The sequence below is a fragment of the Melopsittacus undulatus genome, chromosome 7, assembly GCF_012275295.1.
Source record: "Melopsittacus undulatus isolate bMelUnd1 chromosome 7, bMelUnd1.mat.Z, whole genome shotgun sequence".
Taxonomy (NCBI): Eukaryota; Metazoa; Chordata; class Aves; order Psittaciformes; family Psittaculidae; genus Melopsittacus; species Melopsittacus undulatus.
This window is the reverse complement of record NC_047533.1, coordinates 47122999-47137954: the sequence shown is the minus strand read 5'-3', so window position 1 is coordinate 47137954 and position 14956 is coordinate 47122999. Positions and strand designations below refer to the sequence as shown.

The 14956-nt window shown below is 41.1% G+C and overlaps 1 protein-coding gene across 2 annotated transcripts in view; it reads right to left on the bottom strand.

Annotated features, from left to right (window-relative positions):
* LOC101870333 (probable E3 ubiquitin-protein ligase HERC3) overlaps positions 1 to 14956 on the bottom strand; it is a 51092-nt gene that overhangs the window by 16301 nt on the left and 19835 nt on the right. For both annotated transcript variants that reach the window (XR_004080552.2, XM_005148967.3), the window contains exons 3-14: positions 13646 to 13805; positions 12627 to 12703; positions 11824 to 12045; positions 9500 to 9591; positions 8392 to 8522; positions 7625 to 7785; positions 7276 to 7352; positions 6410 to 6534; positions 5804 to 5863; positions 3408 to 3519; positions 2266 to 2455; positions 367 to 530 (exon numbers count right to left, since the gene is read on the bottom strand). Coding sequence is in view for 1 of the 2 variants with exons in the window: in XM_005148967.3 (XP_005149024.1) it covers positions 367 to 530; positions 2266 to 2455; positions 3408 to 3519; positions 5804 to 5863; positions 6410 to 6534; positions 7276 to 7352; positions 7625 to 7785; positions 8392 to 8522; positions 9500 to 9591; positions 11824 to 12045; positions 12627 to 12703; positions 13646 to 13805 (1571 nt within the window). In the remaining variant the exon portion in view is untranslated. The remainder of the gene's footprint in view (positions 1 to 366; positions 531 to 2265; positions 2456 to 3407; positions 3520 to 5803; positions 5864 to 6409; positions 6535 to 7275; positions 7353 to 7624; positions 7786 to 8391; positions 8523 to 9499; positions 9592 to 11823; positions 12046 to 12626; positions 12704 to 13645; positions 13806 to 14956) is intronic.

Sequence of the window (14956 nt, the reverse complement as noted above, 5' to 3'; positions counted from 1 at the left end):
GTACAAACCAAGGAAAATTAAGATAAACCTTTTCTTAACTTATTTCAGTTCCCTCTCCTCACCTGGACTACCCAGCATCAATACAGTGGGAGCAGAAAGCATCATGGCACAGGTATTTGGCATGCCACAGTACAAGCAGTGTGGTGGCTCAGCAACAGCATTCTTTCCTACTATTGAGACAGGACTAAACAATCTTCAAGTACCTTGAATTCAGGAAAACCACTAATATCTTTCCCATGTGGTGTCTTGGTGGACAATGACACAGCTCACAAGCCAGGACCATAACCACCCTCCTGCCAACTGGCAAAGAGCAGACAAGACTGAATTATCTTGAGGCACCACATGGTGCCCAGGCTTTCCTCTTACCTTGTGGAGTTTCTCCAGAAGTCTGAGAGCAGCTGTAATGTAGCTACTGAACAGAACTGGGATCAAGAGTGTCTTTCTTCCACTGAGAAGGTAAACCACTGCACCTTTGTAGAGGTCCACTAGCCTGAGGAAGTATCTTGGGCACACTTGAGACCACCAATTATCTAAAAAGTAGAGGAACACCAATACAAACCCTGAACTAAAGGCCAGAGAAACCCCCAAATGAGGGGTTACAGCTGAAAATAAGGGAACACACCTGAAGATTGATTAAAATAAACTTCCTTATTTCTGTCCTAACTGTAGCAATATGAAAGTAACCAGCCAGATAATAAAACTGGAAAACTCTTTCCTTTCCACTCTCATACAACCAACCACCCCAGCCACTACTCAGCCCCAATCCCTGATCAGTGCAAGAGCCTCAATTCAAGGGGTTTCAACCTTCAGTTTAAGATACTGTTTCAAGTATCTTATATTCAGGAGTCCAATTTTGTGGGCAAACTGTTATCTCTCATGAGTGATAAGAATGCAGTTGCCTGCGCAGTTCTCTGTAGTGACATATACTTCTCTAGCTGGTGTGAGAACATCTCTCCCTGGATATCTGCACCAAAGGTACGAACTCCCCCTCTTCAGAAAGGCTGATTTCTTTCTTGCCAAGGACAGGTAACCCTTACCTCTCCTCTGAAGGGGCACTGACTACTATTTCCTTTGCCAGAACCAATCCACCTGCAAAAAAGAAGCTGGAGCCTGGGATACCATCATGTCAGCTGTTCGAAACAAACACCAATTCACCCTCTGATGTGTCAGCACAACCATAGATTCTGGTAGTTATAAGTATGAGAATCCTTTACATTTATGTATACTAACAATCACAGTGGACTATGCTGAGTAGAGTAAGAAACTTGGTTGCAAAGCCTCTTTCAATAATATATATATACACACACACATATATATACATATATAAAATCACTAAACCTCAAAGTAAGTGCAATGAAGCAATATTTCTGGAGGTTTGAATGCATTACATGGCATTTTACGTGATGATGTGAGATTTAGGATAAGACAAATTTAAGAAACAGTAAGACAACAAGAAAAGTAATAGCTTAGCAAACATGAGCAACAATCATTAAGCAGCGTTAAGCTCTGCTTAGCTTAAAGTGAGCTCATAGGAAAAAATACTAGCAGAAATCAGAAGACTGATAAGTGGGAGAAGAGCTGGGGTGCTCAGCTTGGTCACAAACCAACCAATAGGTTTTTCTGCAACTTAGGGAGGCCAAGGTAACATTTTATCTAGTACGCTTCTCTACTTATCTTATACAGGAAGGATATTCTAATGCAGACAATATCTGACTAAATTTAGAGAATATGATCATTTAATCTTCATGATAAATCCACTTTAACAGAGCCTCTGAATTGTAGGTAAACTATATAAGGTAAACTAGGTTAACCTACCTAATAAGTGTTCTTAGAAAATTCAGAGTAAGAATTGCTTTAACTTAGAAGTAAAATATTTCATTCTCATTTATTATCCACACCGCCATAAACTTTATACATTTTATGTTATTTTCACTAACTTCCCATAACTTACCTGCATGACAAATTCTTCATTTCCTCATAGTTCATATTTAAAATTCAAATATTATGTTTATAATTCTTTTACATGGGTACATAGGTTTTTTGGGGGAGGATTCCTTGAGTCGTTTTGGTTCCCAGCTGCTTTATAGAGGTGACAGCTTCATAACAACATTATATCACAAATAACACCCAATTATCATTGCAGCTGTTGTAACAGAATAGAAAAATTAAACCAACACAAAAACATCACTGAAAAACCTGAAGGGAATACTCTGTGTCTCAGCTGGAGACTGAGAACAGTGCGCATTTTAAATGCCAGCCTCTTACCAAGAACTTTGCTGGGGTTGGTATCTAGGCGCAGAATAGCCATTGCTAGGGGAAGTGTTAACGTGATATAATACTTGGAGTCTTGGAAGGGTGGGAATTCAGGGAGAATCAGATATATCCTCATTGCCTCCACATCGGGTGGTGAGCTAGACAGCTGAGGAATCAAAAAGCTTTCAAAGCTCTTCAGTATCTACAGGGAACAAGAAAAAAGGCAACAGCAGAGGTTTAGATTGGATATAAGGAAGAAATTCTTTCCTGTTAGGGTGGTGAGGCACTGGAATGGGTTGCCCAGGGAGGTTGTGAATGCTCCATCCCTGGCAGTGTTCAAGACCAGGTTGGATGAAGCCTTGGGTGATACGGTTTAGTGTCAGGTGTCCCTGCCCCTGGCAGGGGGGTTGGAACTACATGATCTTCAGGTCCTTTCCAACCCCAACTATTCTATGATTCCAACTTACCCTTTGAGATAGAGAACTTACAACGCAAATGATGTGGAAAAACTGATGAAACAGAGCACACTTAGAATGGGCAGACTCAACAGCTTTTGCTGATGACCTTTTAAAAACACTCCATATGACAGGACTAAACTCCAATTTTTCCCAAATGCATGAACATTTGGATAGGTGTTCCCAGGGCTGGCTAGAGGTCAGTTAATCCCTCTTGTTAAGGTCACAACCCTGGTTTAAAAGTCAAACCCAGAGCAGGAAAAAAAAGCTGCAAAAATTATAGCTAAGAAATGGCAGGGGGACATGCACAATTTTATCCCATAGCTTGCACTTCTGAAAGGAAAATTCCGAGCTAGAACAAATTATACAACTGTAAAGTACTCAACTCCTGGCAGGCAACAAATGAGCACAGAGTCATTATTTATGAGTATAACACACACTGAATTCATTTCAGCAGCTGTTTCAAGTATTAAATGCCATGAGATTAAACTTTTTTTAGAAATGTCTCTTAGAGGCACAATCCAAGCAGGTGAAAGTCAGCCCAGGTCAATGGAGAAGTATCCACTGATACCTTAAAGAGTCTGGCCTGCAGGTTTTCAATACAACCCTTCCCCAAAAAGCTGCTGTTACTTGTATGTAACAGAGGGATAAACCCTTTATTTCCCCTATGAGTACCAAAAATCCCAGAAAGTGTAATACCTGGTCTAGGAGAATGGAGTGCTGAGAGTTCATCAGCTTCTCAAACAGCACCCTGGTGGAGTTCAGATCAATCCCTGGGATCTTTGGACTGGTTTTAAAATGTTCATCAATTCTTTAAAACATAAAAAACAAAATCCCAGATAGGCGTAAGTTTGAGACACTATTACCTGTGTATTGGCAGGGTCTGAGAGCAAGCAATGGATACATTCCTTCTAGAGAATTAATCAGACTAGAAACAAACTAGAGGTTGGAATCTTCACACTTTATCAATGTCTTTGATTTCCCCAGGACTCCTTTACTGGTAGGCTGGAGTGCTTAAAAAAATATAAAGTAGGCATACCCTATGTATCAGGGTCTCCTGTGTTGTCTTCATATATAATACTGCTTTTTATAGCAACATCTGTATATCACACTCAGTAAGAAAGGGAATTGTGATGCATAAGATGACATGGACTGCTGTAAAAGGGGACATCAGATGAGAGGTTTCAAAAGAAAACAGGGGAAGATATTCAGAGTAACTTTTTGACAATTCCTTTCTCAAATTTTCTAAAACTAATCAACAACCCCAACCAAAATACAGCACAGCTGAGAAGAGTCCTCATATGGTCTCTAGCTGCAACAAACATGCTATCCTTTCTGCTGCACTTGAAAGGCTGCCATTTACTCAGGCTACCTGTGTAAGAGGGACAATGAAGGCAAGTCTGTGGAACACAATGGTCTAATAGCCAGATGTAGCAACATTGTCTAGTCCAGCAGGTAAGTTACCTAGCTCAGTGTACAGAGCATGATCAGCATCTGTTAGCAGAGGCTTTCAGCATCACTGTCTACAGTAAAGCTGCATACAGAACCTTGCAGTTGCTAGTAAAAAAAAAAGGTCATTGCTATAATTCCACTGACCTCAAGGATTTCCCAAGTCTGTCATGACTCACCTGAGACTGTGCTGTATTAGGCACTCTGAAGGAAAAGGTAGCTATTCAAGATGGGATACATTTGTCAATTTGCTGGTGTGACTATAACAACATATGAAGCTAAACATAGCCTGCTGTAGTAGAGCAGCTATTTCTATAACTGGCTGAAAATAGCTCCTCCGAGTCACACTGTGGTACAGAACACTTCAGACTGTGATGTGCATAAGTAGAACTGGAGCATGTCCACTCACACAGCCATGGAAAAGCTGCTTTTTCATCTAACCTGTGTACCACAGTGCTGTATTGCAAGCAGGCCAATATGACATTAGGATACTGGAGGGTTATACTAGGGAATTTCTATCAAGTGCACCGTGACATACAGAGCTTCACATATAAAGGTACAATGGTTAAATATAACCTCATTTCAGTGCATGGTGGCTTCAAATTTTATCATTCATTTGGTCAAAGATTTCCTGTAGAAGTTAAGCCCTGCAGTAGCCAAGGCATCACTAAAGTGGAAGGAGAAATGGACTGGGATGATGAAATCATAAATTCCACTCATTTCCACATTCAAAGGAGATGTCAGAATATATACAGTGACTCAAAAACTTGGATACCTCAGTAAATATTTTAAACCAACATGACCCAACTCTTCTGATGCAGTAACATGCTGCCTTGACACAAGACTAGAAAAGAAACCATTGGACAAGTGGAAAATGCAAGAATAATGAATAAATTGTTTTCTTTTCCAAGTTACTCTTGGAAAATATTACTCAAAGATTACTCAGTGTAACTAAGCCTTTCTTCACCTAGCTGCAGGTCATTTACTCATCACATCACCATAAAAAATTTCTTCTTCTCCTCCTCCTCATCTTATGCTGCTACCTCCCCAACAATTACAGACACAGCCAACACAAGCCTTCCCAACCCACAGCCTTTGACTCAGCTATGCATATTACATCCTTGTCACCACCTATTGCTGGTTACACCCATTTGAAACTCCTGCTTTTGTAAGCAGGAACACAAAATTTTCCACAACTGACGTCACTTAAAAGGAAAGTGCTTCCATGCTGTCCCAGATGTATTTTCCAAGAGTAGCCTGTGTTGACGTATACCTCCACCTGCACCAGCCCCCACCAAGCTCACTCAGCTGAGTAAGAGACTACGCAGAATCTGGCACCACTCATTTCCTTTAATGACATATTCCTGTCCCTCTCTTTTGAAGATGTTGACATTAGTTTCATAAGGAAAAATAACAGTTGTAACAATTCCAAGGAATCTGTGCCACTTACAGTACACTTACCATGCACTGTCTTAAACCATCTGCCTTCCTTACTTAGCCCTGATCACCCAGCTCTTCAGTGAATTCTTTCTACTCTCATCTCTTGCCTTATCAGAGAAACCAAATCCCACTGCAGCAGGGAGTGAAGTAAAGGTATTCCAGTCTACCTTAAGGGAAAGAGACAGTTCTGTAATTCTGCCACTTACTTCTTCTCCAAGAAGCTTCCATTCCAGCAGGCAGCTGAGGACAGTATCTGAACAACATTACTGTTTGCAGCAGGAAGACAAAAGAAAACAGAGATGGAAGTTAGGAACAGACATTCCAGCAAATCTTTTCAGCTCTCTTCCCTTCCTTCTATGGAAAAACAAACGTCAGGATCACTCCTTAAGAGGCATAGGGGGTAAGTGGTTCATTCAGTTAACAACCTTCTTTGAAAGGAGGGATGTTAGCCATGCCCCCTTCCCATCTATTCTACCTTCTTATGGCAGGTACACAGGGAAAGGAATTTAATCTATCTGTTCACAGGTTCTTGGTGCTTTTCACAAACTCTAAGCACACAATGAAAGACGACTTTAAAATCCATTTCCCACCCACCATTTGCAATGTTCTGAGGCAGCCTCAAATTCTTCTAGCTTTGCTCAGAAGCTCTAACCTGGCAGCCTTGTGACTAGCAACTGTCTTCCCATTGGAAATGATCAAGAACCACACTTGAAAAGGCTGCTAAATTTCAAGTGAAAGCATGGCACGGAAGCCAACAAAATGATTTAAATAAGACTTTCAACAAAAGGCTTATCCAGTGCCATAATACCTACTTGACAGAATTAGAACTGTTCTTTTCTAAAAGCTTTTGCCTCCAGACATCTATAGTTTCATCATTTATTAAACAGGTGTAACGTGTTTCATTTATGGTCCGGAAATCATCAGCAGGCAAGGAATTCTGTGAGAAGATATAGATTTCAGCAAATACAAGCTTTGTAAAACAATTCCTTCTTATTTATAATTTCTGTGTTTTATATATAACTGACAGCTTTCTTAGTGTGGTCTCTGAACAGGTTTGGTCAGGAAGTTGTGGCATCACTAAGAAGTCAAAAGAAACAAAAACAAAACCCAGACCAAATACATTTTAAAACAGGAGGAAAGGAAAAAGAAAATAAAAATAATTTCCTTGAATGTACCAAAGCCTTCAAACACTACCATATCTAACTACAGGGTTAGCACATTTATTCCACACCTATTGCCATGCCCCGAAAGTGTACGTCAAACACTTCTTGAACAAAATAAGGCAGAAGCAGAAAAAACAATTCAGTACTCAACCCTCCCATCCAGCATATCTTGACAAGACCCTAGTGTATGTGGTCCACTGCCCTGCACTCTAATGGCATAGACCCCAGTGCCTGAGCAGGAAATGCCTCACTTCCAAATGCAATCAAGACCAGACTCCACTCCTGCTGATCAGTGAAATCAGTAACTTCCCAATGGCTCTATGATGTGCCTCTAAAGGAAGGCAGCTTTCAGCCACTCGTAAAAGGCTTAAATTCCTGTAACAGCCATCATTGTTGGTAAGGTTCATATGGTAGAATGGACTCCAAAGCAACAGATCATTTTTGGGAGATATTGGCAAAAACAAAAGATGCTGAGACAGGGAAGCAGACTTGAAAAGATACTTGATTTGTTTTACCTCATACTCGGAGCAAAGCACAAATGTTTGGTCTCCTCCAGAGAAGATATGTTTAACAATGTGATATTTACAGGCATCTGTTGAAGAAAGATTAGAGGCTGATGAATGCAAGTTCCTGCTGTGTCTTTTCCCTCACATTTGCACTGCCACTGTCTCAGGCTTTATACTGTAAGGAGAATGTGGGCTGCTTGAAGGCCATGCTGAAATCAGCTGAAACTCAAACACTGTAGCACTTTCACAGGAAGATGGGTTTCTTTCGCAGGACAATGTCAAGATAACTTTAAACAGCCATGGGTGAAATGAAATTATTTACATCCATTTGTGACTCCAAATCACACTTAGTACATACCAGGTTTCCCTGAGAGTTGCCCATTGTGAGCTGCCCAGTGACCCTTGACAGGAGAGGGACACTTAACATTGCAAGTGTGCCCCGTTCCCAGCTGGCCTCTTGTTCCACAGCCAAATGCATAGATCATTCCTGAAGAAGGCACAAAGGCTAAAGTGTGATGTCTGTAACAGAGACAGGTAAAAGTTGAGGCCTTGTTTAACAACTAAAAGAAAAAAACCCAAACAAACAACAAAAAACCAAACACACCCTAAAACTTATTCTCAGTTCCCATAGGCCAGAAGCTGGTGCAAAGCAGCATCTTCACACCAGCACCAATGCTCAGTTTTTGCCACATGATGGCATCAGTTTATGAGAGGGAGTTCTTTAGGTGAAAGTGACAAAGAGCAGCTTGTGCCAGCACACGGCTGGTATCAGGCTCACGGATGGAATTAGCTTAGTCATTTGCTAAGCCGGTACATATCAAAAGGCAACAACACAGCATGAGCATTACTAACTCTTTTCTTGAAAGAGACTGAAAACTTGTGAGTTCTTTACTGCGGCTACTCTAAAGTCTTGCAGAACTAAGACGGAAAGGTATCTTTTACCAGGTTAGAGCACAGGGAACAGCCAAAGTCAAAAAACAACCTCATTCAGAGGGCCTTAAATTTGTTTTTAATTAACTTATTTTTGACACATAGAACACAGAAGCAAGGCTATTCCGCTTATTTACAAGACTCAATGTCAGCGCTAAGCTCCAAAGAAAAATGTTGACTACACACAGGACTCACCTGCCACAAGCAATCTGGGATACTTCACTGCCCATCAGCTCAAGAACTCTTCGGGGGTTCACTTCATCATTCATGGAGTCATGTCCCAGTTGCCCACAGGAACCTGCACCGAACGTGAACACCCCTCCACTCTGTTAGCAAATCAAACAGCATATTCTCCATTTAGGGACCCATAACCCAGCAGTATCTCTCTGACTCCAGTCTCAGTATGAGCCCAAGCTTATGCAGAGATTGCTGGAGATTTCCAAAGGATTCAGAAAAGAAACTTGGGTTCTGCTAATGCAGCCTCCAAAAGAAGTCTCTAATGGATGGCAAGGTGGCTGACAGAATTATCTTTAGCTATGTCTATGTTTGTCAGCTCCCCCCACCATCACCAGATGAGTCTGAAATCCCAAGTTTAAACACAGCTGAGTAGCACCCACTTCCACAATGCTTCACACCCGTCTCTATCAGTTGCTGATCAAAAAGACTGGGACTTTTTCCTCTGAACATGAACTAATCTTCTACAATGGTGTTTTCCCCACAAGAATCCAGCTGTTTAATTTATTTTACAGTGGAAAACACCGAGGCACCAAAAAAGAGAGCAACACCTAGGAAAAGGCAGAGGCAAGAACTTAGCAATGAGCTCCCAAATCCTAGCCTTGTCCTCTGTCCACTAAACTATACACCACTTGGAAACAGCAGGTTTGGAACTTAAAACCTCTTGTAAATGCTGTGAGTTTCATCTAAACATCCATTTGTTTTGACTTGCATTTTATTCTGATGCACAATATCACTCTTTATCTTCCAACAAAATATGATTTTCACCCTTTTCAGTGTATGAGTGTTAAACATTTTTCTCATCTTTTCCTAATTTTTTGAGCAATTCACCTGAGTTTTACTGTTTATTACCACAGATAACCAACATCTTCATCTTCAAAAACAGCAATGAATCACATTGCCAATGGATCTCGTAATATATTATAATGACTGTACCTCCTATTTAGTGTCTTTTACTGGGGTCAGATGGAATACACCAATCTGTTCTTTTCTACCATTACCCAGTAAACTAAAGTGAATCTATCAGACAGGTGAGACAGCATCAAGGTTCCCAGGTTAGCATCTTTACCTTTGTCAGAACTGCTGTGTGTTCCTCTCCACAGCTGATGTAAACAACCATTTGAGACCGCAACAGTTTCACATGACAAGGGGATTCTCGGTCTGCATTGAAGACAAAGAAAATAAAGGAGCTCTTTCAAACACACAAGCCTAAATGTGTGAGAACACCACTCGCAGACTGAATTTCAGATGTGATCTATGTGTGCAATGGAAGCTTTAACAACTGGGGAGGGGAACATGTCCTTCAGTACTTCACTGCTGCTTTCCCCTTCCAATTCCTAAAAGATTTGTCCTAGCTCAAAGAAAGTTGTCCAGAGCAAGAATGCAAATATGTGGAATCTTGTATAAACTCATCAAGCACTGAGAGTTATGAGTGCAGCCTCACTACACCTACCTTCAGCCTCATGCTCCATTCCAGACTCTTCACTGACGATTGCAAACACTTGTTTCCAAAAGCTTGCCTAGACCTTTTCTATATAGAACAATCCTGACACATGGCAGACACTAGCACAACACCCATGGTAAGCTGAATCCCAAGGTGCATTTAAATGCCTAGCCTTCCTTCTCTCTTCATCTTTTAAGAAAAAGATCATCCTACTTGCAAAGGCCAACCATTAAGAGATGCTTTCCTCCTTATTATGACATTCTGATAATCAAAAAAGGGTCTCCCAGGGATAAGCTAAGCATTTCAAGGAGCAGTAGGCACCTCAAAACAGGAGGTATTAAGGGGAGCATCTGCTTACTTCATACCAACAAAAAAAAAAAATCAAGTTCCCACCTAGAGATGTCGTCCACTTTGTAAGACTTTCACCCAAGGATTTACCAAGTGCCTTCTTCTGGGTAGTGAAAGGAAAGTGGCCACATTTGCATGGACTTAGAAATAAGAGCATATTTTTCATTTACTTTGTTTTGTATTTTAGCACTCTGATCTTTATTTTGACAGGAATGACTTACGTCTACAGCATAATTGTTTAACAGGGCTGCAGAATATTTGTGTTTGTAGACTCTGCTGTTCATTTTCACACTGTCTTACCATGATTCATAAGTATCCGTTACTATAGTCTCACATACTGAGGGGTAAGCAGAGTATAAAACCTGGTCAACACAGCCCACAAGTAGATGCTTCTTAAATGTTCATTTAAGACTAGCACCATGTCAAAGCAAGCATCTCGCATAAAAACTGCAGCTTTGTTGAAATTAGAAGCAATTATCTGCCAGTCTACTGATAGATATCTATAGATATCTGCAATTATCTTGCCATGGAAAGAACATGGCTGTTCTTCTTTCAGATCAGCTCTAGCTTACATAAAGTACAACAAGAATAGACCTGGAGCATTTCTGAGAGAACACAATATATATTACAAAGTCTTAAAATAGTGTCTCACATTTCTAAAAGTGTAAAGCAAGATGAAATGCTGCATACATCATAAGAGTCCTCCTTTGCTAAACTACAGGCTGGTTTTGAGCAACTGCTTTAAATACATTTCAGTTTGTAGGGTGGGTTGTGAAAATGCATCATCCAATTATAGTTACACAAAATGTGAGGTAGCACTTTTCTCTTGCAACATACAGAGCTTATATGCTACTACATTATGCAACATAACACTTACAAATACATACACCTCATCTACTCAACCACAGAAAATAAATTAACCATGTGCACTGGGTATCATATCCACACTCAGTAATAACTTGCCTAGATGCTTAAAGCTACTCAGCAACTATGCATAGCCAATAAAGAGGTTAATTTGAAGCTCCAAAGAAAAGCTTTCATCCACTGGCTTTTGCAAAAATGAATGTGTTAACATTCACATAATAAGAAGGTGTTAACAACAAGCAGAGGAGATCAAGGGTTTTCAGAGCAGTGGTAATATTACACCCAATCTTCAGCCTCCTTTACAAACCTGTCTTCAAGTATGCTGATGGTTAGGCTTCACGGAATGTGGCCACCTGAAAAAACTACCATTAGCTCCACGGTTCTGGAAAATCTTTGCTCCACACCAACTTCAAACAAAACATGGACAAAGCATTCTTAAGAGCAGGAAGAAAGAATATGAGCACTTCCTTATATGTCTGCACAACACTCATGTTGGAAATATCTTTCTTCTCAACCTCCCTCACTTCCACTAACATCCACATGGAGAAAAAAGTCTTTCTGTTCCTACTGTGTATGAAAAGCCTGAAGAGTCCAAAGACTGCTCTTCTCCCCTCCCCTCCCAAGAGTAGTGGCTAAGGATTACATATCCACTCAGTAAAAATATGCTGTCAATGCAAAAAGACGTGCTAGGCCAAAAAAGTCAATCCTTCTTTCAACCAGGAGCATAATTTTAGTACCTCGTTCATCACTTAGTCCCAGCTGTCCTGAGCTGTTCTTCCCCCAGCCAAACACAGCTCCTGAGAGAGACAGGGCAAAACTGTGGGCTCCACCTGCAGCAACCTGAGCCAAAGGGATACCATCAAGAGACTTGACACGTTGTGGACTGGCTTGGGAGGGACATTCTTTGCCCAAGCCCAGCTGACCATAGTTGTTCTGTCCCCATGTGAAGAACTGGCCATCTGAAACAAGTCAAGAAATAGAACGGTGAGTAAAATCTAGTCAACAGAAAACCAAGTTAATAAAAATGAACAAGAACCAGTGTTGAGGGCTTTGCAAGCCTTATGATGGGAAAGAGGAGGATGAGGAAGGGAAAATTCAAGTAAGACATTCTTTGCTAAAATAAAAGCATTGTCTGAAGCCACCATGAAAATAAACAGACATGCACAAAAGTGCATCAGACTGCTGTAACATAAATAGCATAACAAAGTCCACATTGCAAACAGAAAAGTAATAGCCAAGGATAATTTCAATACACATTAATTACACACATTTTTCTACATCAAGATGAAAAGCTTTTAACTGTTCTGCCATTCACCAGTGAGACAGTGGGTGGCCTGTGTATAATGCTTTCTTCTTTGGCAGTACTGGCAAAGCTCTTCTTCCATACTCATGATACCTGATCCATTTTAAAGCCTCCCATGTGGCCTAAAAGCAGCTGGGACAGGGATGTCCTTTGTTTATTATGCAGCAATGTGCAATCTTGGACACTGTGCAAAGTAACAGCACAGATCTTGGTAAAAAATAATTAACGCTACCGTACCTGCTGCCAAAGCCAGGCAGTGCCAATTTCCACAGGAAACCTGCAGTATCGTCTGTTGGTTCAATTTCTTTATCAACCTAAAGACAATTACACTAATTTAGAACAAGCATCCACAAATACAGTGTAACCTTAGGTGAAAATTATTATTTCTATTCAGGTATTTGTTCTGCACAGACACATAACCTATGGTTTTGAGACAGAGGAATAAAGCCTTGAGGGTGACACAGATCCATACACAATAAATGCAAATCTGCAGAAACCTTTAGACACAATACCCTGCCATGAAGCACGAAGGGTCCAGTCATCTTTAGTATGGTGATCAAATGAGACCCATCATCTGCAAACTGCTTTAGATGGAGACGCTTTGGTGTCTGCCTCTGCCACCATCTATATGTCCTTACACTTAGTGTTCTGACACAGGTAGAATACATTAAATAAGTAAATGAAGAAAACTGAGCACCACCCAGATGTTTCAGAGCATCATTCACTATACAGAACTATAGCAGGCTGGTTTAGTAGCTTTACTGCTAACAGGCAACACTGCAAGAATTTCAGAGCTGAAGTGCCAGCTCACGCTGTCATACCTTTTCCCCTCCCCCCCCCCCCCCAATCTTGAAATGTAGCTCCCATCTCAGAGGGACTTCCCAGGGACTGGAATAGAGATAGGTATCACGCAGCATTTCTATTTTTGGGTCCTACCTCCCTCTTTGCTCTGTACAAAACATTTTTCATTGAGGAAGCCAAGCACATCCTGATTTTCTTTTCCATGCTCCAAGCACCCAGGGGCAGAAGGCCCACCCTTGAGGACTTTTTTCTGAGTCCCCACAGGGCTCAAGAAGCACCAGTAAAGTACAGAAAAGGAGGAATCACCCCTACATTCTGACTTAAGAAATGCTCAATTATAGCCCCTCTGAAAGAAAGGAACACTCCTACTGACCCCAGGCTGGAAGAGGAACAACCCTTGATGCATCACCTCCAGGAAGCTGCTTTAAGGAAACGCGAATCTGTTAAGAATATACCTTGGTACCATCACTGCATCTTCTATGGTGGTGAGGCCCAACTGCCCATCACTGCCAGCACCCCAGGAGAAGAGTTGGCCCTGGTCGCTGAGTGCCACACTGTGAGACTCTCCGCAGGCCACATGCACGATGTGCTGCCCGGCCAAGGCTCCGATTTGCTCTGAGGAAAACAGGAAACATCTCCAGTTATGGGATTAATTTCAGTGACATCAGGTCTGGGCAAATCTGTATGCAAAGCTATTCAGATGGGTGCACTGATCCTTGGTTCGGTTTTAAACCACTCCCTTCAAGAGGACAGCACCAGGTTTTACTGAGAACATGTACCTGCTGAGCTCTTCTGACAGCCTAGTTTGCAAATCATAGGAGAAAGGCAGGCACATTCCCCTGGTCTACACACAGCCAGCCTCACAGAATCAGGGAAAACTACTGGGTTATTTATAAAATCTATGATTCTATTTAGAATCATGAGATGAGAGTGGTTTGGGTGGGCAGGAACCTTAACGGTCATCTAGTTCCAACCCCCAGATTTCCCAGCAATTAGGAACAATCAGACTTCCCATGTTTGAGTTTTTTTCAGTTTTGATGTGGGGACTGGTAAGGACCCAGAAGTCGGCAGACCCTGTAAAACAATTTTTACCTTCCACAGCTCCCATGTCCAATGAAGACAAGTCATCCACAAAGTTAATCAACCCATCCACCCCTTGCTTTACAGATTCATGCATGAAAGCATGTGTGTTACAACATCCCTGTACTAAATTTGGAACAGGTTTGAACCTATAAAGCTATTACTACCACTGTAAGATACTCATAAAAAATGTCTCATAAAAAGCAAAAGAAAGGAAGAGAGGGGAAAAATCACTTGGTCCTCTGGAAGATCACCCACATTGACTCTATCTTCACATCACGTTGAACAACTGAAGTAAGTTTGACAACCACATATACAGAGTTTTTACAAATGGACATGAAAGTCTTGGGTTTCAATAAAACATGGGAAATACCACACATCTGATAGAAAAATTCTCCACAAGCCAAGCAGAAGCAAAGCTGGTTTATTTTTTACTTTCCTGAATAAATAAAAATGTTCCACGTGGATGAAGATTTGTAAGCTACAAGACAGTGATCGGTTTTATTGAAGTCCCACTTGCCTGTGACATGAGAGGGAAGAGTAGTTATATGTCATTCCATGAAAATGATACCCCACATCAAGGGCATCCAGGAATCAATAACAGGTTTCACAGCAAAACCTACATACCAATCAATCTAAATGTCTTAAAGAAAAGGAAGGCACCCCTAAGAGGGGTTACCTTCTAA